Raw genomic sequence first — 25,654 nt, forward strand, 5'->3', positions numbered from 1 at the left:
TGGCACTTTGGAAATCCTAGAATGTAGACCCTAATATCAAAGTTCTCCCACATGTCTGCTCCCCTCCGCTAGTTTGTAGCCCCCAGGCTACATCTGTCAAACACAATCCTCCACCCCCACCATCCAGAGCTCACTTCTGTATTGAAGAAGTCATGCTCAGCATTCAGAACTGTATCCTTCAAATAAAATAAAATAAATCCTATTCATTATAAGGTAATAATTTTAATTCTGTAGGTTATCAGTACAAAACATGGAATCCTCAGAAAATACAGAGACATAGCAAAGGTACGCTTTTACAAAAGGATGCAACCTAATATGGGACTCAGATACAAAAATAAATTCTCAGTGAGCCAGACTATTTTCTACCAAAATCAATTGCTTAATTCACTTAGAACATTTCAACAAAGTCACAGTTCACATCACTGACTGACTTGGAGAGGAGGAGGGGGACCACTCTGTGGTCCCTTCTTGTTTTTCCTAGTCTTGGTGACCTTGAAGGAAAGAGAGAGACACACAATGAGAGCCCAGTTCTTCCAATGTCTTCCCTTTGTCTTTTCTGTCTTCTACTCATTCCCCTGTCCTTCCAGAAGACGTTCCTTCTGTTTCCTCTAGTCTTTCCTGCTCTTCAGAATCCTCTCACCACTCTCCCCATTCCCATGCCCCAGACCCCAAGGACTCAGCATCGGGGTGGGGGTGGGATGTACTATGAAGCAGCAGGGAGAGGAGGCAGACAAGGTGAGTGACTCTCATTAATCATCTGCATCTGGTTAACTTTGATTATTGTTTCAAGAGCTGCTGGTAGGCCTGGGTGCAGCTGGGCTGTATCTTCCCAGAGGTGGGACAGATCGCACCCACAATTTCCTGTGGGCTTGATGTGGATTCCCCTGCAGCTCTTGCTCCTTTTATCTATTCAAGGCCCTGTCTTGGGCAAGAACTCTGTTGACCTTCTCCCTTATTAAAGTTCTTTAACATCTTTTATTAATATGTTCATTTACTTATTTTGGGCAATGCCTTCAACTGTGGCTTATGTGCATATTTTTTTTTCAAAGTAAAAAAATAATTTAACATTGATTAAACCATTTTTGATGCCTAGTACAGTTCTCACTTCCCCATTGACAGCTTTTTTGTTTGTTTGTTTGTTTGTCCTCCCCCCCCCCCCCCAGACATCCCATCTTCTCATTCAGCTTTCCCTGAAGCTCAGCCTGGAGCTAGACTCTCTGGTCAGGCAAGGAATTTGAATCCTATCTCTCACTAGCTGTGACAATTGAAGCAAAGTACTAAGTCTGTAATGAACATGATTATTTATTCTGATGAAATGGGGTACGAATTATATCTTACATTCTCTCAGTAAAAAGGAAGTGCTTATTTTTCCTATAGTATTCATCTATGTTATTATCTGGCCATTTATTTTTATGCAGTGTAACTCAAATGCAATGCTTTAAATCCACAATTCCTTTCAAAATATAATTACAACTGATTGTGACGCCCTATCCCCAAACCTAGTATCTCTCAAGTTACTGTCTAGTAATTGCTTCTTGCAATGCAGTTATCTGGTTACTAGAATTATTTTCCCTTTGTTTCCCCCTCCCCCCTCATCTTTTCAAAATGTCATAATAAGCAAGCATTCTTCTTCATGCTATCTTTCCATTTGTTACTGATTTTCGCCACGTCTGTCTCCCATTTGTTTAGTCCAAACTAAAGCCTACTCTTTCTGACAACAACTCCCTTTCCTTTATTTGTTTGTTTATTTGGATAGATACAGAGACAAACTAAGAGGGAAGGAAAAAGAAGAATGATAGATGAGAGAGAGAGAGAGAGAGAGAGAGAGAGAGAGAGAGAGAGGGACCTGCAGCACTGCTTCACTGCTTGTGAAGCATTCCCCTTGGTCCTTGAGCAGCACAACATGTGTGCTTTACTGGGTGTGCCACTGCCAGCCCCACTTCCTTTCCTTTATCTTCTGACCTCTTCTCTCCATGACTTTGTACCCACTGACTCTAGACTAAAATACCCCTTTGTGCTTCTCTGCACTGATAAGGACATATGGACACAATTTCCTCTGCAACAAGTCCTTCCTGAGTCCTCATCTTGCCAGGAATAACACAATCTACTGCAGATTGATTTTTCATTTGCTGTAGCGTAGAGAGATCATATATGCAATTGTCCCATTTAACCTCTAAATTCAAACCCTTAAATTCTGCTTCAGTTGGAATCAGAGGAGTCCGAAATCCTTGAAAGATTTCTTTAAAAAATTTTTATTACTCATTTATCTATTGTATAAAGACAGCCAAAAATGATGAGAGAAGAGATAGATAGAGAGGGAGAGAGAGAGACAACTTCATACATACTTCACCACTTGCAAAGCTTTCCCCCTTCAGGTGGGGATGGGGGGCTCACCCTCCCAAGTTATTTCTTTAATTATTATATCAATATTGATGAATACTGGCTCCTACTACTCATTAGTCTATAGAACATGGAAGGTTCTAGCTAGTCACTGTTTTGTTTTTTTTTCAACCATTTCCATCTACTTTTATCTTTTCCCACTGACCTAGGTCCTATAGTTTAAACTATAATGCTATAATTACTTTTATTAACAGGATCTCTTAAAAAAGACTGTGTAAGAAAGTAGTGGAGGTAAACTGAGGAGATGTCCTAGAAGGCAAGTATCCATGCAGTGAGACAGAGGCTTGGACCATTTGGAGGACCAACTAATTTCCTAACTTTATGTTCTGATGCAGAGTTCAAATCTGTGTTACCTAGTTAATCCCTCTTTTAGAACATACTGTGAAATGACTTCCTGAGTTTCTGATGTCTTCAAATATTGTATTATTTAGCATACATATTATACTCTTAGATAGATAGGTAGATAGATGATAGATAGATAGATAGATAGATAGATAGATAGATAGATAGATAGATATAGATAGACAGATAGATACAAGAGCAATGTTCAGGCCTATGATGGTGCTGGGGACTGAACCTGGGACCTCAGAACCTCAGGCATGAATGTCTTTTGCATAACTATTATGCTATGTCCTCAGTTCACTTTCATATCTTTCAAAAATTGGCATCATGCTCCCCTCCTGCTGGCTGTGGAATGAGGAACTCTAAATTAGTTGTCTTTTAGGAAAGTGAATGCACTTCCTGTTTCTCACCTGTATGAAGCTGTGCGTTCCACATGCCAGAATCAGCTTCTGGCCCATCCTTCTGAGCTGAGAACAGTAGAGTTGAAGCTTATCTCCTTCATCACATCTGAGATTGTACCATTTTCCATTTCCCACCACATCCATCTTGCCCGTTTTATCTTGTATTTCATAGATTGTTTTCTTCTTATTCACTTGTTTCTGCAAGAGAAATTTAGCACTGGCTTTCTGTAAAGGTAACTTTCATCTGATGAGAAACAACCTTGAAACGCAGGAAATGCAACATGCAAAAGAGCATCTACAAGCACAGGGACAGCAGTTTGAAAGAACTCAGAGACTTATTAATTTGCAGTGTTTTTTTCTTTTGTCTTTCTGGTTCTTGATTTCTTCTACCTGATATTTTGAGAGCAAGTTTACTGCTTTTTTACTACTTTTACCTCAAGGGACACTTTGACTCTTTAAAGCAGATGTAATCATACATCCATGATGGATCCTTTTGACTCCTGCTTTTATGCAGAAATGAATGAACACTGGTCATAACCATCCATTCAGTAGATTATATAGGACCTATACATGAAAAGTTTTGGTAACTCATCAATTCTTTCTCAGCCTTCACTATTTACTCTTACCTTTCCCCTACTGACCTAGTTCCTGCATTCCAAATTGCTCACTGAAGCCATTCCTCATCAGTGCTCTCTTTGCTTTTATAATCAGGGTATCAGTAAAAGACTATCCAGGAAGACAGGTATACAAGGCTGTGAAACATACCATGTCTTAGATGTGTTTATAACAATTTAAGAATCTAGGAGAGATTGAACACATCATAGACATCTTCTACTTTAAAATTTTCACGTGGACACATCATTAATTTTTTTTTTTTTGCCTCTAGGTTTATCACTGGGTTTAGTGCCAGCACTAGGAATCCATTGCTCCTGGTGGGCATTTTATCCCCCTCCCTCATTTTATTGGCTAGGACAGAGAGATATTGAAAGAGGAAGGGAGATAGAAAGTGAGATAGAAAGATAAACAACTGAAGACTTGTTTCACACTTGTGAACCACCCCCCTTGCAAATAGGGAGGGAGTGGCTCGAATCCTGATCCTAGCCCTGGTACACTTAGTACTATGTGTGCTTAACCGATTACACTACCACCTAGCCCCCTTCATTAAAACTCTTTATGCTTTTTTTTTTTTTTTTGCTTAGTAAGGGAACAAAAAAACTATCTTTCAAATATTACGCAATATACTATTTCTTAGCCTTCAATGAGTTGTTTGTGAATAGTTGAGAAATGGGTAAGATTGGGAAGCAGTTTTAGTGCTCAGACTCTTTCCTAACTATTGAAAATACTTGAATTTAGGAGGATACAATCCAATATTACTCTGGGTATATACCCAAGCCACTACTTTAGTAGACAACTCATTCTGGACTCAGAGATAAAACCATTAGTGTGTACATGGTTAGCATGGTTCTTATTCATGGAGACAGAATACAGAATCCCAAATGGTGAAGTGACAAGGTTTCTTAATAAATATTTTTCAAATAATGTGCATGGAGATGGGATGAGCAATAGAGTGTGGACAGTCCTTCCTTCCCCTCTCCTCTGTGTAAAATTTGGCCATCTCTTTAGTTGGATGTGAGCTAAAATCTGGGTTCCAATATCAGTTAGTCAGAAGACCTCAGCAAGCAAAGGCAGTTAAGCTTATGTGTTGATAAAGCACATGACAAGCAATGTTAAAAGTTTGCCTTATGTAACTCAAATAACCCATACACATATGTCCCTTATGCTAGCTTGAGAAGATTAATGATCTTGGGAGTCTCTCTGGCTCTATTCATTATGCTCCTTGCGATCTCAATCTTCTGATTTGAGAAGGCCTCAGCCACCAAGGAGGTTTCATGAACCTCCAGAATTCCTCTGCATTCAAAGTAGTCTGAGATGGTAAGAATCTTCATTTTGGTGAAGAGTTCTTTCAGGCCAGTGTTGAAAACCTTCACTTGGAAAAACTGACTGGGAGTCACCACTGTGGCGTGGAACATGGTGTGTCTGTCTTTTTCTGGAGACTCATACTCGAAGGGCTTACTGGCATTGAGCACCATCACAGTTATTGGACCCTTCTGGAGCAAGCTTCTCTTTGTGGCTGTCTTCTGTCGGCCTGGTGTCCTCTGGTTTGTTTTGAACAGAGACAGGAAAGAAAACAACAAGATTTACTTTCTCTGAATAAGTTGTCCATCTTAACATTGAGTACAACAGCCTTCACAGGGAGGTGAGCTGGAGCTGAAGCCTGCAGGGAAGGAGAGACTGCACCTGATGAATGAGTACAGCCCAGTACACCCAGGAAGCAGGCAGAGGTAGTGAGAACCTCCTAGTTGAAAATGTCGTACCCCCAATGTGTTCTAAATTCTGAGCAATCTCCTGGTCCCATTGACCTATCTTTAGAATCAAAACGAGCCCATTTCTATGTCCAGAGACTTAAGCTCCATTTATTGGAATTCTGAACTCAGGCATGGAAGTGAAAGTTTCTTAATTGAAGGAGAACAATCTTTCTGAGTTCAGGTGTGATTTTCAGCTACAGCTGGGGGTGAAGAGGACAGTGTCATTAGGAAGATATTCAGTGGTATCTAGTAATGGTTTGAATGCTGAGAGGGTTCCACTATCACCAGTGGCAAGGGCACATTTGTTATTCCTTCCCATGGATCAGAGCTCTATTACAGGCAGTGAGAAAGGGAAGGGATGGCCCACATGCTCTGTTCCCAAGAGGCTCCATTCAAGGACACCTGCTCAAAACCTGGCTCTCTATGATTTCTGAAGTATTACTAATCAAGGATTTGGGAGGCTAGTGGAAATATAAGTCACCTGTGCTGGCTCTCAGCTCTTCAATCCATGGTGGTTTGGCCTATTTGAGGTGTAGTAGAAGCTTTTTTGGTGAAAAAGTGGTCTTATCTCCCTGGGAAGGCCAGAAAATGGGATGGGGGTCTCAGATCATGAAATATAGGGCTTATCGCTAAATTGCCTCTCTGATTAGTGAATGCATAGTGGACTGGGACCTGGGATATTGCATCACCTTGCACACTGGACTTGGATATGACTTCTCAGCATTGTGAAATGTACAGATACCTTTGCCCAAAAAGGTTAATTAGTAGTGAGAGTTATATAGAAGATTGACAGCAGTGACTACTGTTTGTGGAGAAGTAAAGTAGGAACCTACCTCCACTGAGGATGAGTTTGGAGCAGATGGTGAGTTCAGGGAGCATTGAGGAAGACCCAAGGGTCTGGATGCTGGAGCCTGGATAGAGTGGGTTGCTGAAATCTGGATGGGGTGGGAAGCTGGAGTCTGGGAAGGAAGGGATGCTAGGGCCTGGGAAGAATGGGATCCTGGAGCTTGGGAAGGGTTGGATGCTGGATCCTGGGGAGGGTGGAATGCTGGAGCCTGAGCTGGAGCCTGGGCTGAGCAGGATGCCAGGTCCTGTGTAGGACAGGATGCTGGAGACTGAGCAGGACAGGAATCTGAAGCCTGGGTTGGGTGGGATGCTGGGGCCCTCACAGGGCAGCATGCTGGGACCTGGGCTGGACCTGCTAGTCGTCTCTGCTCTGGGGTCACCTTATTCTTCTTCCTCCAGTCTTCTCTTTGGTGGTGCCTTTTCTTTTCTGGAAGCAGTTTAGTTTTCCCATTAATAATTTCCATTGTTAAAAGAAGAACATATTTATTTTACTTGGCAGGGGTATGAACTATGGTGTTTGGGAAATTTCAGAAGTCTTAATCACCCCTCCTATACTGCCACCCCCACACCCCTCCCCCCAAAAAAGAGGTAGCAAGTAGGTGAGCACGGATGTTAGTACCCTAAAGTGGCTCCTTGTGGGACTATGTGAAAGCTTGGTAGAGCTTAGGGAAGCTCTCCCATCCTTGGATGGAGGCCTGGAAAGACAACCCCCTTGCTAGCCTCTTTCCTTATAGAGATGAGCCAAGAGGGAAAAGTCTCCCTGTATCAGTTTCTCCTTGTTAGTCTCTCAAGCTCACAGAAAGCTTACAGGCCTCTCACACTTAGTTTCCCCTGCTAGCAGCAAGCCAAATGACTGCCTGCTTTAGGGTTCACTCAAAGTTCACACATCCACTTCACCTTTTGATCATAAAGGAGAACACACTCTATCATATACCCCCAACACCAGACAATGAAAAGCCCCAAATCTTATTTCCTTGTGTTCTTTGATATCTGTCATTTACATCAAGTTTTGTTTTTCTTTTCTCTACTTCACCTTACTGGTTTAACCCCTATGCTTCGCTCAAATGCCTTTGGATAATTAACCTGCCTACATCATGGAGAATAATCGTTTTGACCTTTATGTATCACATCAATTCTTGTCATACCAGCCCCCTACCATAGGGGCAAGCTGACCTTCAAGAAACCTGTAATTTCTGACATATGTGAAAAATGTTCTTTGTTTAACTCTCTATATAAACCTGTACCCATCTCCAAATAAATGAGTGTTTGCACCAGAATACTCCCCAAGTCCTCCTTTCTGTATCACATGGTCCCTGAGAACCGGTGAATGAAGATCAGAGACTTGCCCCCTGGCTGGATCCCCTCCACGGGAGTGCCAGCAGCTTCTGTTACATGTGCTATGGTGGGAAGGACACTGGTCTGGAAATTAGAAATTCTTGGCCTGTGTAAACATGAGTAATATAATTTTCAGCTCGGATTATAGACTTGTCTTTTTTTTTTTAATGTATTGCTGAGAGAGAAACCCAGGGCCTCATGCATGTGGCATTGCTGAGCCACCTCCCTGACCAACTTTTTATTTCATATTTTTTGAGCAAGAGTTGGAAAAAGCCAGGATACAGAATGAGACAGAGAGAAGAGAGAACAGATAGCACACCCCCTATTCAGCCTTCCATGGAGACATCCCCTCACACTTGTGTTGTCATGGCACTCCCATGTGGTACTCCTAGAGTTTCATACATGGCAAAGAATGTGCTCTATCTCTGAGCTATCTCCTGACCCCATGCCCCATCTTTATAACCAGAATGAGATCACTGCTATATCCAGAGACTTAACCTACATTTATTGAGCCTCACTCTTGGTCTGACTGATCAAGGAGTGGATCAATAGCTCTTCATCAATTAGGTAAATAAAAGTGATGGGTTATTAGTTAAGAACCCAGTGGCCCCAGTGGAGTCTCTTCAGAGGCAACCAATTCTGTCTCTCTCTCCTTTCCCCCTCTCCCATGCTCACCTGGGCTTTGGGCACCTGCTTTTCTCCTCCAGAGTTCACTGTGAGGCTTGTCCTGGGAGCAGCTGTTCTAGGTCCATTTGCTGCCTGCTGCTTCTTCTCTTTTGCCTTGATTTTTCTTGCCACTGAAGTGAACAGAAGGAAACATATAAGCACAGAGCAGTCCCTAATGTGCCTGCAGAAGTCAGTATGGGACCCTTGTGCATAAACAAACAAACAACCAAAAACAGAGGCTAGGGAGATGGCATAATGGTTATGTAGGACTCATGGCTGACGCTCTGAGGTCCCAGTTGCAATCCCCAGCACCACTTAAATCAGAGCTTAGCAGTGATCTCTCCCTCTCTCTCTCTCCCCCCCCTCTCTCTCTTTCTCTCCCTCTGCTCCCCCCTCTTTATCAAAAAAGGGAAAAAAACTAGATACGATCTATAAAAATGGGGAGTCGGGCAGTAGCACAGCGGGATAAGCACAGGTGGTGCAAAGTGCAAGGACCAGTGTAAGGATCCCAGTTTGAGCCCCCTGCTCCCCACCTGAAGGGGAGTTGCTTCACAGGTGGTGAAGTAGGTCATCAGGTGTCTATCTTTCTCTCCCCCTCTCTGTCTTGCCCTCCTCTCTCCATTTCTCTCTGTCCTATCCAACAACAACAACAACAATAACTACAATAAGGTCAACAAAGGGAATAAGTAAATAAATAAATATTTTTTAAAATATCTATAAAAATAAAAATCTATGGACTAGGAAGATAGCATAATGTTTATGCAAAAGATTTTGATGACTTAGGTTCTGAGGTTCCAGAGTCAATTACCAGCACCATCATAAGCCAGAGCTCAGTAGTGCTCTGGTGTTTTCTAAATAGCTCTCTATCTCTGCCATTAAAATCTTATTTTTTTTTTTAAAAAGATAAATATCTTGGGGCTCAGTGATGATGCGCTTGGTTGAATGTACATGCTACTAGGTACAAGGACACAGATTCAAGCCCCTGGTCCCCACCTTTATGGGGGAAACTTCACAGGTAGTGAAGCAGTGTTGTAGGTGACTCTCTCCTGTTCTATTTCCCCCCTCCCTCTCAATTTCTCTGTCTTATCCAGTAAATGATATATATTGGAAACATGTATATATATATGTATATATATATGTTAAAAAGATTAATATCTTTAAGTAAATCAAGTCTTTTCACTTCCTTTCAAACATATTGTAGTCCTTCACCTCACTATTTCCATGGGTCTTTGCTTTATTTTTAAGCAGGATGCGTTCCCATGAGCCTGAATCTCTTTTGAAGATGAAGAAGGGCCCATTGTTAATGTGCTAATGCACAGCCTTCCCAGAGCTGGCATACTCCGGACTCCTTGCTGGAAGGGTCTGTGTGGACTGTGGCACAAGGATGGGTGGAAATCCTACTTACCTTTGAGCTTCTCCTTCCTTAGTTTGCTCACAAGGTCTTTGAGTTCTATTATGTCTCGGATCAGCTCAATGAGCTTTTCCACACAGGCTGCCCCACGGAACTTGTCTGCCATCATACTCCCAATCTGGATCCTGTCGTAAGTTTCTTCCTGGAGTCTGGATAGCCTTAAATCATGAGCCAGCAGAGACTTGACAATGCTGAAATGCTCATCACTGATGTCCAGCAACCCTTTCACCAGGAGGATTTTCTTATATTCACTAGCCATCTCTCAAGCTGTGGAAGGGAAAAACCCAATTAGTGCCACACTGATGCCTTCTGTGTGTACAGGCATGGCTATGTCCACAGACACATGACTGAGGGACCTTGAGCAGCTTTGGTGCTGTGGAACAGCAGACAGCTGCTGCTGGGAAGTCTAAGAAGCTCTTCTCTGAGTAAAGGTACTGGGTAGGCTCTTGAGGAGTAAAAGGGAGTGGAGAAGGTCATGTACAGTGTGGAATGAACCTGGCTTCCTCTTTTTTCATTCCTGAGGTTCAGTTTGCTTTTGGCTCCTGCCATCTGACCACTCTGATGGGAGGGTCTCTACAGAATGTTGGCACCATGTGTGCCCTGCCATGACAGTTATTTTTTGTGATAGCCCATGATCCATGGGACTCCCTGTCAGGTATCAGTGTTCTCCTCTATGGTGTGATCTCCATGCTCTGGGGCCTGTGCTCGCACCCCTGTCTTGCCCCTTCTCCCTAAGTCAGCATCATGGCAGTTACTGTCTGCCATCAATTTAATAGTTGCCTGACTTTTCCAGGATTTATTTCTCCGGTCAGCTATTTTCACTAATCCAGTTGTCTCTATGAAACCATCTTTCCACTTTGCTTGAAAACTTGCAGCAACTTCAAGAGTTCAGAATCAGATTCTCAAAGCAAAATCATATCCATGAACTTTGAATAATGTTTTCCCCAAGCCTGTACCTACTCTTTCAAAACCTATTAAACACGAAAATGCACACTCATGGGTGTGCAACTTAAACCAATTTTCTTGAAACTGATTCTAAACCATGTGTGGGAGCAAGTTTTCTGAAAGGTGTTGTTAAGTTAGATTGAAGTAAAGATACTCTTGAAGCAGGGATTTTATACTTTGCTAGAATGTTCCTGAAGAAAGACTCAGAATCTCTTAATATTTACCCATACAGCACACCTGCCAAGCACATCTTTGGAACAAATATTCCAGAAGAAATTGAAGAGACTGAAAATTCTGTAACCTAAAAAGTATGTGTGAACAGAACTTGATTAAGTCTTTTCTCATTTTTACAAATATAGCAGACCTAACTGAAGAGAAATGAAACAGGAATAAGCCAACGGGGTGGAGGGAGGCTGAAAAAAAAATGGGTGTGTTCACTAAACTTCTAAGTCAGAAGCAAAAGTTAGGGTATAAATTAAAATCCATTGTTAAAGAAGAGGAAGAAGGCATAGAATGAATTTTACAAGTGTTACGAACTTATCAAAATACAGTATTTCATTTAATGCTACAAGGCACTAAGTGAATTATAAAACTAAAAAAATCTGCTTGTGTGTTGTTGACACAAGGGAAGGGAATTAAAAACTTAAAAAATTGTAAAATAATTTATCTAAAAAAATTGTGTAGATTTTTTTTTTTTTTTTGCCAGAGCACTGCTTGCTCTGGCTTATGGTGGTGTGGGGGATTGAACCTGAGATCTGGGAGCCTCAGGCATGAGAGCTGGTTTGCATAACCATTATGCTATCTTCCCCACCCATAAAAAATGTAGAGAATGCAATACATTTGAGTTGGTGTAAATTTACATAGACCCTTACACAAAACTTTTCTTCAGAACTAAGGTTTTACTGAACAATTATAATATTATATTTCAGAAAGATTCAGCATCTTTAATTATATTTATCTAAAAGTATTAAGTGTATAAGGATACCTGTTAGTCCTTCTCATCTTTTCGATTTATTGGTATTGGCTAGTAGAGAGTGGCCATCTTGATTTTCTCCTTGAACTCTGTTTAAAGAAGGGCCCATTTGACTGTTTAAGTTAATGTATATTCATCTGTAAATTCACACTGATTTATTTTACTGCACCTTTAGACACAGAGCTCAGTAGATATCTTCAAAGTAACATGTTTACCAAAGGGCTTGTGAAGGGTTTTCTCAAGACTCTTCCAGAAGCATAAGGCAAGTCCCATCTATACACTGGCTCCACCAATGTGATATAAAGCTGCTGGGAAATTGTGCAGATGCAGTCACATCTGCCATGTTGTCCCCTCAGGCTATTGCTAGTTCCCGTGAGAGTTGGGACATTCTCAGAGCGCCTGTTCCGCCATGTTTGTCCCTTTAGGCTATTGCCAATTCCTGCGACAGTTGGGACATTCTCGGAGTGTCTTTCCCAACCAATACTGTCCTGGCTCATCCCTCCTGGTTTTTGCCCTATAAATCCCTTCTTCTTCCGCCCCTCTCTCTCTTGCCCACTTTTCACCTCGTTGACGGATGGGTGGTGTGTGCGGGGGAGTGGCCATTTTGGCTACCTCTACGTGGCCCGAACCACTGCACTCTCACCCAACTCTGAGGTGCCCGTGCAAATAAATATTTGTGTTCCCTCTTTGCTCCGGATCTCCTCTATAGCTCTTCTGCATTGCAGCACAACAACAAGCAGTATCTTCTCTTCATCTGACTTCAGGGAGTTTGGTTCTCCTTAGCTGATACGAAGGAGCATCGTTCCTTAAAATGATAGAGCTCCTTATGAGAAAACCGAGGCCCTCAACTTGTTAATTCAACCATCAATTTTGATGTTAAAGGGATATTTTGGAGAACCACTTGGTGTCGTAGGCTTGGAGCCTCACATCTTCACATTCTAGCATGCTCTTTAACTTCCCTCTCTCCTATTGCCATTCTCTCTTAGAACTCTGCTGTTCTTCTATATTGAATTTCTTCCCTTATGGAAACCTCCTCTTTGTTTATGAATAGACTCTCTAGATAACAAGAGGTATGATCAGCATGTTATAAGAATGCTATTATTAATCTGTATCACCCACATCATAGTTTAATGTACTACACTTAATTCTTTTATTCTCTTTTTATTTATATTTATAGTAGACATTGAGAGAACTCTGAGGAAAATTAGACAAGTCATTATATAGTTTGAGAGTCACCACTGGACTACTAAGCAAAGCAATGAATAAATAAATAAATGTGGCAGTATTTGGAGAAATTGGCCAATACAATTCATCTTAAATAAAATGCTTGATATAATATATAATTTTGAAACAAATATAGACAAATTTATATTTCTCTAAAGATCAAACTATATGCAATTCACCAGGTGAATTAAATTAAAAGTACTCCATAGGGTAGGTATGGATTGAGCTGTATTGACTTCCTTGTTCATAAGCATTCTCACAAAGTTACCCTCTGGCTGGAGAAGACCAAGAGATTGTTCTCACAGAACTAGCTATTGCTTCTCACAGATGGTGCATAAGAGAGCTCAGGCACTCCTAAAATATAAAGATACAGAGTAACTGAGGCAGTAGTTACTAACTGAGAACTAGAACTAGAACTGAGAAGCATTCTTTCATGTATGTTAATAAAATTGGAATAAATGCCATGTTATTCATTTTTATGTCCAGATGTGTTTTCACTTACTATGTGTGGTTCTATCATGCTTATCATGCCATTATCTTATGTTTCCCTCCCACCACCTCATTTCCCACCCACCTCCATGGTCTCTTCCACACCCTCCAAGCAGAAGAGTCAAAGTCCACTTTTAGATATTAATTTTCACTGTCAATGCCAAAGAATGGATTTAAGAACTTCAATGAATCAAAATCTTTTCCCTTCATTCATATCTTGGTTATAAAAGAAAGATCAAAGTCAGGCTACTTTTCATATTAACAACGCTACTCTACATTCAAACTCACATTGTCCTCTGATTTGTAGAGATTGACTTATCCATGCTCCTCTAGAAAAATTCTACAGGACTCAGCTCCCTGATAATTCTTCTCCAGTGCTTTGGACTCTGGATCTTCTTTGAAAATTCAGCAATCAATGTCAGCAAAGTTCCCAGAAACTGAACATCAGGAGGGTAAATTTCTGAGTTGCTTGAGAAAATAAGGTGCATCAAAGAGGGCACAGGAAAATGGTTCTGATTTGAGTCACCAGTAGCTTGGCTAGTGTGGGTCTCCTCAACACTCAGCTTTGTCCCCAGAAAGAAGTTATGAAATAATTCTGAGACTCCTCCCATCAATGTGCTTAGTTTTGTATTTCCTTAGCTGGGGAAGCTAAGGAGAATGTTCTTGCTGAAAACATATTGGTCACAATGTAAAAAGGGAAGAGAAAGTACTAAATGCCCATTGGTTTTTCTGTCTGTTTACTTACTTCAAATGTCAGTGTGGGGCTAAACTCCTAATTTCATTTCCAGGGAAAAAGAGAGTCACAAGTTCCTCCCTTCTTCCATTCTTAAGGAGCAAGGGCTGGGGAAGGTGTGAGAAGAGTCACCTCTTTCCTCCAAAACATGGCTATGACTCGTGGAAGGAGAAATGTTGTGAAAGCGTATATTTCAATCTAAGGTCTCTCAGCTAGAGGTGACTTTTACACTGAAAATTATGTTTACACCTGCAGGACAATCATTATTTGGCCCCATTGTGTTCCTCTCTTCCTCATTCTCTCAAACACTTTTCTCTATTAGAGTAAATCTCTACAGAGTTAAGCTGTTTTACACCTTGGGATATTCTCCTCTATGAGAATCTATGACTTACTCCACGTTATAAAAAGCTTACTGTTGATTTTTCAGCATTCAACATTTCTCACATATGTAATAAATGATGTGGATGCTTCGTCTCATGCAACTTCCAAGTTGTCTCTGAAGGAAGAAAGCAATACAGCTTGGGAGTAACTCAACAAAACTATTTCTCCCAATATCATGCAACTAAGATACTAATATCCAGCTCTAAAGCCTTTTATTACAAGCCCCACCCTTGAACATGAAATGAAATGTAATTCTATGCCCGGACAATAACTACAAACCTGGTCATATTGGTCTAGGTTTTATATAGCCTATGCAGTCCATTACAGTGCAATTGTTTTTATTTCTTAATCTTCCACTTGAGATACGAGCATAAGATCAGTGTTTGAAGTCTCATGTCTCTTGATGTCTGTATAAAACAGGAATCTTCTTTCCAAACATCTCAACCAAGCTCTCTGAAAAACAATTTGCCTGTCCAGCTCTCACCTGGATGTATTTCAGGCATCCGTTTTGTTCTTAGTAGGGAATGAATATGGCAAAGTTTATTTCTTCCCACACAGGCAACACTGTGACATTTTTCCATTCTGCGCTGTATTCACATTTAGTATGTGTCCTTAATTTCATAGACTTACTGTTTCTGCAAGAGAAAAAAAAAATCTACATATTGCTTTTGAGAACATAGCAACTGCTGTGTAAGAGAAAGATGCTTATGAAAGAATAAATAGAAGATAGAGCACAGTTTGGCAAAGGACAGCTCCTCAACATTAAGTTGGAGGACTCGAAGAGCAGGACCAACAGCTTGAAAGCTGTCAGGAGCTGCTTGTTGCTGGCTTTGAAAGTGACTGGGATCCATGTGGATTCAGTCGGCTAGGAAGGATCGTCAGTTTCCCCAATGAATGGGTACTCACGAGATGCACCACGGGAAGGTCGATCCAATGCATCCCATAGAGCACAGTGAAGACACATGACACAGGACAGTTTTTCCTACAGAGATCTTCTTTTGGAAATGATTTGTTTACTTAATTATTTATTTATTGTCACTAGAGTTATTGCTGAAGCTTAGCACTTGTATAGCTTCACTTTTCCTGTGACCATTTTTTTCTTTTGATAGAAGGCAAGAGACAAAGAGAAACAGAGATGGAGAGAGAGAGACAGAGAAATATCTGCAGTACTGCTCTAAAGTTCAAGAATTTCTCTGCCCCACCCCACCCTCACCCACAGGTGGGGAGCAGGGGCTCAAACCTAGATCCTTGTGCTTACTACTAAGTGTACATAACCGGTTGTGCCACCACCGGGCACCACCAGACCCCCCCGAAAAGTATATTCTTTATTAGATGAGCACCCACTTGATCCCTCCTCCTTTTTAAAACATTTATTATTTCTTTAATTTTTTGAGAGAGATGGGCAGATAAACAGAGAGGGGCAGAGCAGCACTCAGTTCTGGCATTTTCTCTAGTGAGGAATGAACTTGGGATACCATGTATGTAGATGCTAAGCTCTACTGCTTAGTTATATCCTCCCCATTTTAGAGGAGCATTTTCAAATCTTCTTTTGTAAGAAGTTTCTCTTTGCTTGACATTTCTAGGAGAATGTGCAGTCTTCCTATCTTTTTCTGCTTCCACTCACTGGCTCTAGGAAAAGAAGTTTATTAAAAGACCCGATAGACAGTTATTAGGTATCTGTAGTGGGCTTATGTAGGAGAGAATTAGCACCTGCTACTTTCAGTCAGTAAATTCTGAGGAATCTGTATCACAGTCATATATTAGTAAGCGATGAACTTATTCTCCATTATCAGTGGACTCTTTTTTCTGCTAACCTCCAGCTAAAACCCTTCAGCTCAGCAAAACTGCCTCATATCTATTCTAAAATTATTCTTATAAATTAACACTCTTAAAAAAGTGTACAAAAAAGTGATGGAAATATGACTCAGGGTGTATGCTACATGATACATATAATGAGGTTTCCAAGTTTGGAAGTTACAGATGAAGTCACTTGAATTGTGTGCATCATGGAGATGGTCTAATGGAGTGCAAAGCCTTGCTCTAACTCATGAAAGTAGCTGGCACAAATGCTTTCACTGTGTACATAGCTGGTAAACTGGTTTCCAACTCAACAAAGAGCAGCCAGTCTCCTTGCTGTGAAAATGTCATAATTACAGCTCAAGCATGGCTGGGAAATGTGATTTATCTATTATTGATTTCTTTGATAATCTCTGAGGCTTCACTGATCTGGAATGACTTTTTTTTTTTTTTAGAAATCTATAGAAAGACAGAGATAAAAAGGTAGATAGAGAGATATGAAAGAAGTCATAGTACTGAAGCTTCCTCCAGTGCATTAGGGGCTGGATTAAAACTTGAACCTGGCTCGTGCACGTGGCAAAACAGTGCATCCATCACATAGGTGAGATATTTTACCAGCCCTGGAAACTTTATTTAAATTAATATGAAACCTTGGGTTTTCAGGGTTATGAGTTCATATAAGGAGCGTGGAAGTCACCTCTCCTTTCAAGTAATATGTGAAAATAAGCAGCTCTTCTAGAATGTGTAAGAGATGAGGGCACAGCTTTTATTTGTTTGTTTCATTTTTTTTTTGTCTTTTGTCACAAAAGTAAAAATCCTATTTAGATTTCTCTCTCTTTTCTTTTAGATAGAGACAGAAAAGGAGAGAGAAAGAGAGAGAAGAAAGAAAAGAGAGAAGAGAGAGAGGAGAGAGAGAGACAGAGATAATAGCATCAAAGTTTCCTTCAGTGCAGTGGGGGCTGGGCTTGATACTGAGTCACACAAATGACAAAGTATCCAAGTGAGCTATTTTTCCACTCCTGGATTTCTTTTTGGCTAGCAAAAGCAGGGGCTGGGCCAGTAGATAACTCACCAAGTAGAGTTCATGCTTTGCCATTGGCAAAGCCCTGAGCTCAAGTCTTGGCACCACATGGGAGCACTATGGCTGACACCAGAGAAAGTCCATGGATGTCTGAGAAGTGCTGCGGTGTTTCCCCCACTCCCCACATATCCATATGTGTATGTATGTATCTGGGGAAATTAAAAATAATAATAATTTGCCCTGAGGGCAATGGTATCCTGTACACATAAAGAAAAAACCAAAACAGAGTAAATCAGCGACAGATGTGGATTCTTTGTGAAATCAATGTTTTGTAACAAGAACTTTCAAAAGTGGGGACACTCACACTGATTTCAGTAAGAAATCGCTGTAGTTATTTTCAGCTGCATCAGATGGAAGTGCTCTTTTGAAGTTTGAGTCCTATGAAACATGCCAAGATGAAACTGGTGAGAAAAGGAACAGAAAGAAAGTACCTGAGTCAATGAAAATTCCCCTGTGACCTTGTGGTCACACAGATTAAACCCTCCAATTTTCCCTCATAGACGACTTCCAGATTCATCTCACCGGAATCTTTCCCATACTTGTCTGAATATAAAAATACTGTGTCTGTTTTACTTCGTTTGTTTTAGAAACTTGGGCATGACTTTTTCGTACTCATGGGAAGAGAAGTGAGTGAAACCATGAGGAGACCAAACAACGAAAAGCTGAGAAGAGGAAGCACTGTGTGAGATAAGTGAAAATGATGCTTCCTTGAGTCAGTTCTGAGCTTGCCCTTGCTGGCTGCCTCACAGAGAGAAGTTAAGCTGCAGCTATGAGGCTCCACCCACCATCACTGCTTTCCAGTCTGGCAGCTTACAGACTGGGAAGTGAGCTGTCTTTCCTGGAAATGTCTTTTGTCACCAGAAAGATATGCAACAATAGAGTTGTATGGTCAGGCTCAATTTTTACCCTTTCACAACTGGCAGGAGTTCCAATATTTCTTATACCAGGGACTCCCACATCTCTCTTTGTATGAGACCACACAATACTAGGACAAAGAGAACACAGCCTTCAGCAAAGGCCAGGAAAAGGGACAAGGGACAAGGGACAAGAAGACACTCTCTTCTTGTCCTTGTTAACCAGATTGTGCCTGCACTTCCTGAAATTACTTTGGTTTTAAACATATTGAGAGTGTTCATAGTGAGAGTTAATAGACTTGGGCTGGCGGGCTGACTGGGGAAGGCCAGTAGGAGTCTGAGCATGTAGCTCTTTACTCACACATTGGAGTGTTCAGCAATGTTGACTTTGACAAGGTCACACTGCCCCTCCTTAAGTTCATGGTGACTCACACTTTCAGTGTCACCCCATGGAAAACACAAGGACATTGTGAGAACCCACATAACAGCATTGGAATTTTGCAAAGTTTTTTTTTAAAGTGATTCACTTAATACTTTTTGCTTGCGTGTATGTTTTTTGCCCAGAACTCTACTCAGTCCTGTCTAGTGGTGGTGCAGGGGTCAAGCCTTGACTCTCTTGAATGTTAAGTCATGTATGTTACCACTGTACCACCTCCCTGGACCCCAAGCCCTAAAAATTCTGAAAAAGCACTGAACTACTGACAGAGTCAGAACATTACTCAGGATCCAAAGCACTATGGGCATGAAATTTAATAAATGGGTCAACGTTTTTCAAAATGTTCTTTTCCTGCCTTTCTACAGGGACTAAATAATTGAGGATTTGGATCTTTTCACAGGAAGCTCTAATAGGGAAGGGAAGCTAATCTCTTTTAAAAATATTTGTTAGTGAGTAGGGGTAGACACCATAATGGTTATGAAAAGACACTCTCATGTCTGCAGCTTTGAAGTCTCAGGTTCAATCCTCCACACCACCACAAGCCAGGGCTGAACAGTGCTCTGGTTTAATAGGTATATATACATATTACAGGCACGTGCACATGTGTGTATGTGTGTGTATTTTTACTTGCTTTTAAGGTGACCTTGATTTATAAGGTTGTGTTTCATAAGTACAATTTCCCAGCTCTGCAAATATGTTACCATACCTCACCAAAGTACCAGGACCTCTCTATCAATGTCCATGAAACTTTCTCCACTCTTGCAACTTACTTCCCAACTCCTAGTGCTCCATTTCTCAGTCTGGCATTTCCATTCAATACCTTGAATTTGACTTTGCTTGTTTCCTTATTTCTTCCACACTAGTGGGAACATGCAGAATTTTCATTTTATATAAGTCCCTGTCGTATTTTTGAGGACTAGCCTATTGAAGTGAATCCCTTTAAACACAGTTTGTTTGGAAAGCTTTTCATTGCTCCTTCAAACCTGAGTGATAACTTAGCTCGATAGACTGTTCTTGGGTAGAGGTCTTTTCTATTCAATTCCTTTCATATATCCTGCCAGTCCTTCTTATTCTCCTTAATTCTGTCAAACTCTAGTTGCCTCAAGCACAAGTCCTCAAATTAATTCCTCAGTGTAAGGGCTCCACCGAGTAAGTGCATGCCACAAAATTAGTGCAGAAGATACAGAAGTCTCCCTTGGGGAAGTCTGGACTTGACAGAAGAGAAAGTGCAAAGACAGTTGCAGGGGGGCAGGTGGTGGGGCACATGTCTTAGTACACATAGTACTAAGCATTAGGACCCATGCAAGGATCTGCACAAGGATCCAGGTTTGAGCCCCCATTTGCCGAGTGAGAAGCTTCACAAGTGGTAAAGCAGGTCTGCAGATATCTTTCTATCTCCCCCTCCTCTCTCAATTTCTCTGTCCTATTCAATAAAAAGGAAAAAATGGGTTCTAAGAGCAGTGGATTCATAGCGCTGGCACTGAGCCCCAGCAATAACCCTGGAGGAAAAAGAAAAAAAGAAAGAAAGAAAGACTATTGTAGAAGAAACAAGTTCACATGAAACTTAACAGTAAAGGTACAGTAATGCTACTTAATATAGTCAATATGTGTTTGGAAACACAGACTTCTAGTGAAGAAAACACATTACAGGACCAATTTGACTACAGCCTAAATGATAAGCAAGAATTAAGTTTGCAGGTCAGATTTATACTCATAAAAAATCACACTTCCAAATAAAAACCGTAAACACTTCTAATATTCAACATTCATTTGTTTTTTAAATTAATCAACCATTTCCCACCCGCTTTTTTTTGATCAAGGTATTTGTTATTTTGAACTCTCTGCTCCTGAGTTTCTTTTCTTTAATATGTGGCATTAATTTTAATTTGAATCTTACCTCTGACTTTTCTCTCCAAAAGCCTTTACCACGCAATGTGGTAGATTCTTTCATGACATATGGGATCTCAGGAAAATCAGTTAGATGTAAAATGAGTAAAAGTATTTCCAAACTATATCTCAAAAAAAAAATAAAAAAACTTTGAAGGTGAATGTGCAAACCCAACTGTTAGGTTTGTGTGGCAGTGAAGTGTTAAGAGTTCTGAGGTATAAATAAGTCAAGAGGAGTTGGGAGCACAGATAAACAAAAGCTTTTAATCAGGCAAGAAGAGTTAAGAGTGGCAGACTCTCCATGGCCTGTTAGGGGGCCTAGAGTCGAAAAATCACCCCCAAGGTAGGCTGGGGGCATTTTTATGTTGTTTAAGACTTGCTTACTTTCAGCCTGGAGGTCTCTGGAAGTAGATATTATCCCAAGTTTTATGGCTCAATTCTAGTTGGAAATGTCCTGTGTGGTCCTTTCAGCTTGGGCATCAGTACTGTTCCAATTTTGGTTGAAGATGTCCAGTGTAGGTGAGGGTAAATTCGTGTGTGGGTGAGGGGTTTACTTTTTCCATTTTCAGCAAGATAAACTCTTCCTGTGAGATTAAAGAGACAGGCTTCAGCATATTTTCCTCACTAACTACATTTGCCACGTAAGCCAGAGTATCACACTCAATGAGCCCTGATTTTTTAAACAAACAAACAAATAAGTAAAGTAATATGAATCAATTAAATACAAAAGGGAGAAAAATATAAAAAGTCCTTAAAAGACAATAGTAGTGATCCTAGTAGGAAAAAAAATGTAGCAGGAGGGAGGGAAAGCTTATTTAGATAAAATATATTGATAAACCATCCTGAATTAAACAAAGGAATATGAGATCAGACGAAAAGTGATACCATATGGGGCTGGGAGGTACTGCATCAGGTAGAGTACACATATTACCATGTACAAAGACCTAGGTTCAAGTCTCCATTTTCATTGGGGGAAACTTTATAAGAGGTGAAGCAGTTTTGCAAGTGTCTCTCTCTTCCTCTTCCCTTCTTTAGCTCCCCATTTATTTCAATTTCTCTCTGTCCCTATCAATAAGAAAGAGAAAAAAGAAAAAAGGGGGGAGGGAGAGAGATAGAGATAAAGAGAAAGAGAATATATATCTTTTAGTGGTATTTTCCTTCTGCAGGTTCTGAGCCCCAGAAATAAGCCTGGGGCAATAAAATAAAAACAAAAATAAAGAGAAGTCATACTGTGTGCCAGATGGAGCAGAGAAAGAAATTCCCTGCCTATACATATTAATGAGGCACTTGGCCATTATGCCAATACCATATGCCAACAGCAAATGGGATTTCTCTGACTACAGGATTCTGATTACATGTCATACTAGAAAAGACACAAGTCTGAAGATCACTGGTTCCTGGGGCTAGGCAACTGGGAAGCTAGGGAGGTGGTGGGACAGTAGGGCAGTGAAACCAATGGGATGATATTTCTGTTACTAAACATGATATATATATATATATATATATATATATATATATATATATATATATATATATGATTTTAATGGGAGATAGTGAGAAAGAACAAGTAACACACACACACACACACACACACACACACTCACGAGCACTGCTCTATTCTAGCCTCGGGATTGAATCTGAGACTTCAGAGCCTCAGGCTTGAGACTCTTACATAACCATTATGCTATTTACTCAAGCCACTAAGTATGAGTTTGTCTTGCCACAGGCACAGAAAACCAAGCCCTGTGCCTCAGGTCTTTTGAAAATACTGAAACAGTGCTTCATTGACAGGCCAAGGAGATAAGAGTAAAAGACAAATATGCCTTCTTTGTTTTAGGAGTCATATTTGCAGGACCAGGAAGAGGTAGGGAAGAAAAGATCATAAATATGAGGGCTGTAGCTTGGTCACATCTGATTGGATAGGTGTCTTGAAGTCTTCTGTCATCTAGTTGAGATTATTTGCCTGTAATATGATTTACAGTTTACAACAGCTCATTATCCCCAGGTCAGTGTCAGTCTTGAGGACTTGCTGTCTGGAGAAATAAGCAAGAGGAAGGGAGGGCAGCTGACAGTCTCTGTTTCTATCTTTTGCCAAGCACTCCTGGCAGATTTACCATCTGCAAGGGAACTAGCTTGCTGAAGATACCAGGCAAAAGAATTAACTATTAGCTCTTCTCTATGCTGATTGACCAATTTCAGGCAGCTTTGTTCTTTGGAAGCTGTAGTTTCATTGTAAGGGTAGTTGAAGACACATTTTGTCTTCTTACGGTCAGCAGTGCACAGAAGGTCAGAAGAACAGAATAAAGCAGCAGCAATGGTTTAAAAAGTTTCTTGGAATAAACAAGTTAAGACATAGCCACCGATAAAAGGGTAGGGTGAACAGTAAAAAGGAGCCATCTGCCTCACAAGTGAGACAGAGGGAGGCCTGTCAGCAAGGAGAGAACTAACTGCCTGCCTGCTAGACAGAAGTGCATTGGTTATATACCTATCAATGAAGACTGGGTCTGTGGGAATCTGGGTAAAGGAATGGCCACAGGGTCTTACTCAATTGTCAGGTGTTAAATAAGTTGTATCTTTTGACATTCAGAGTGGCTAATAGCTGACTGATAAGTTTTTGTCTTAAGCCCAGGGGTATTTCACAGATAGCCTTATATTATAAATATTATTATGATACAGCAGTAGGTACATATCATTATTGTCCATTTGTCCAAACCCACAGAAGGCCAAATCTTTAGAAATGGAAAGTCAATTATGATTTGTGGGTGTTAACCATGTGTCAATGCATTTTTTTTTTTACTCCAGGGTTATTGCTGGGGCTTAATGGCTGCACTATGATTCCACTGCTCCTGGAGGCGATTTTTCCCTGTTGTTATTTAACTTAAAAGGAGGTCTGTAGGGCTGCTGCAAGGTGTAAAACGATTGACAGCAGGGAGCTGGGAACTGGTTTAAACAATACAAGGTTTATTAGGGTGAAACAGGTAAAAGACAAAATAAGCAATTATCATTAAGGATTAAGAGTACACTAGGTCCATAAAGTCTGAGTATAGTTATCAAAGTTTAGTCCCTTAAGATAAACAATTATCAGCTCTGGTAAAGGTTGCTCATGGCTGTAGAGGGGTCTGAAAGTTTACCAGCTAGCTGAGTCACATGTATTCAGTTCCCAGAAGTAGCTGTGACTGATACCTGGCACACCTCCACCAAGATGCTTCTGACCAGGAAAAGAAGCAGCAACCAAAGTGAGTGACCTGCTCAAAGTCCTGTGTTTTTATACATTCCCTTCTCTGTTTGCCCCGCCTCAGGGTGACATCATTCGTATGCTAATAGTCCCAAACTCCTGTTGGGTCACAACATTTCCTCTTTTGTTGCCCTTGTTGTTTATTGTTGTGGTGGTCATTATTACTGTTGTTGTCATTGCTGTTGTTGTTGTTGGATAGGATAGAGAGAAATGGAGGAGGGGAAGATAGAGAGGGGGAGAGAAAGACATCTGCAGACCTGCTTCACTGCCTGTGAAGTGACCTACCCCTGCCAGTGGGGACCCAGGGGGACTTGAACTGGGATTCATATGCTCCTTGCGCTTCGTGCCATGTACGCTTAATCCCCTGCGCTACCACCCAGCCCCATGTCAATGCAGTTTTACTGATGATAACAAATGCAATATCTGGTGGGAGAGGTTAACAATAGGGCAGCATATCTAAAATAGGCTTCCTAACTTCTTCCCACAGGGAGACCCCTAGTTTCATGGGCTCAGTCACTACCTTTGGAGTCTGGTTAATTAAGCAATTTGTCCTGTTTTATTCCTTACTGCATTTAAGTCACCACCAAGTTGCAGATGCTACCATGATGTCATCCTGACTTCCCTGGGCAGACAACCTCACCAATGTGTCCTGGAACACCACCTCTCCAGGGCCCTATCCAGTAGGGAAAGATAGAAGCAGGCTGGGAGTATAGATCAACCTGCCAGTGTCCATGTCCAATGGAGAAGCAATTACAGAAGCCAGGCCTTCCCTCTTCTGCACCCCAAAATGAATTTTTAATAAATATATATTTTTTATTTTTTATTTATTAATTTTATTTATTCCCTTTTGTTGCCCTTGTTTTTTATTGTTGTAGTTATTATTGTTGTTGTTGTTGGATAGGACAGAGAGAAATGGATAGAGGAGGGGAAGACAGAGAGGGGGAGAGAAAGACACCTGCAGACCTGCTTCACAACCTGTGAAGCAACACCCCCGCTGGTGGGGAGCTGGGGGCTCGAACCGGGGTACCGGGCCGGGATCCTTATGCCGGTCCTTGTGCTTTGTGCCACGTGCGTTTAACCAGCTGCTACCAACCGATTCCCTCCCAAAATGAATTTTGGTCCATACTCCCGAAGGAATAAAGAATCGGGAAGCTTCCAATGGAGGGGATGAGACATGCAACTCTGGTGGTGAGTACTGTTTGAAATTGTTCCCCTGTTATCTTACAATCTTGTTAATCATTATAGGATCACTAATAAAAAAACTAAAACAACAACAACAACAAAACAATGGGGCAGCCTGTGGAAAGTAGCACAGGAAGAATACAGGAACTCTGCTATTTTGGCTTGCTGCTGACTTAAAACTGTTCTAAAAAAATCAAGCCTCTTAAAAACAAGGGTGTGTTATGGTTGAGGGACAGGAGATACCTGGGCGGTACCGCCCAGAAAATGGGAGTGGTGACAGGTGTGGCTTGGAAAGGTGAAGGCAGGGCTTGGGTGTTATGAGCTACATCTGTGGGCGTGGTCTCTGTCTGCCCAGGTCAACATGTTAGTAGTACCTCTTTCTGTCTTTCTCTACTGACACAGGCCTCCCATCAAGATGTGAGTAGGGTCTCTCTCTCTCTCTCTCTCTCTCTCTGTCTCTCTCCATCAGGCTCAGGGCCCAAGGTGCCAAGGTGAGCAGACCATCAACATGTAAGAGAGCTCTGGAGGTCTCTCTCTCTCTCTCTCTCTTTCCTTCTCTCTTGGCCTAACATTGTGAGAAAATGAGCTTACCCAGAGGCTTTTCTCAGAACTCTCTCATTTTAAAAGTTCACCCTTTTTTCAGGTGGCCAGACAGAGACCACCTGGTTCC

The 25,654-nt window shown here is 41.1% G+C and overlaps 1 protein-coding gene across 1 annotated transcript; it reads right to left on the minus strand.

Moving 5' to 3' along the window:
* Positions 1–202: 202 nt before the first annotated feature.
* On the minus strand, positions 203–13,954 carry MNDA (myeloid cell nuclear differentiation antigen). Its single transcript, XM_060197707.1, is given in 8 exon segments — positions 203–491; positions 3,153–3,341; positions 4,883–5,299; positions 6,343–6,749; positions 6,752–6,782; positions 8,366–8,487; positions 9,762–10,034; positions 13,687–13,954. Coding segments are annotated over 7 exon segments (1,503 nt in total). The 5' UTR covers positions 10,027–10,034; positions 13,687–13,954; the 3' UTR covers positions 203–419.
* Positions 13,955–25,654: the final 11,700 nt, after the last annotated feature.

Source organism: Erinaceus europaeus, chromosome 9, assembly GCF_950295315.1.
Source record: "Erinaceus europaeus chromosome 9, mEriEur2.1, whole genome shotgun sequence".
Taxonomy (NCBI): domain Eukaryota; kingdom Metazoa; phylum Chordata; class Mammalia; order Eulipotyphla; family Erinaceidae; genus Erinaceus; species Erinaceus europaeus.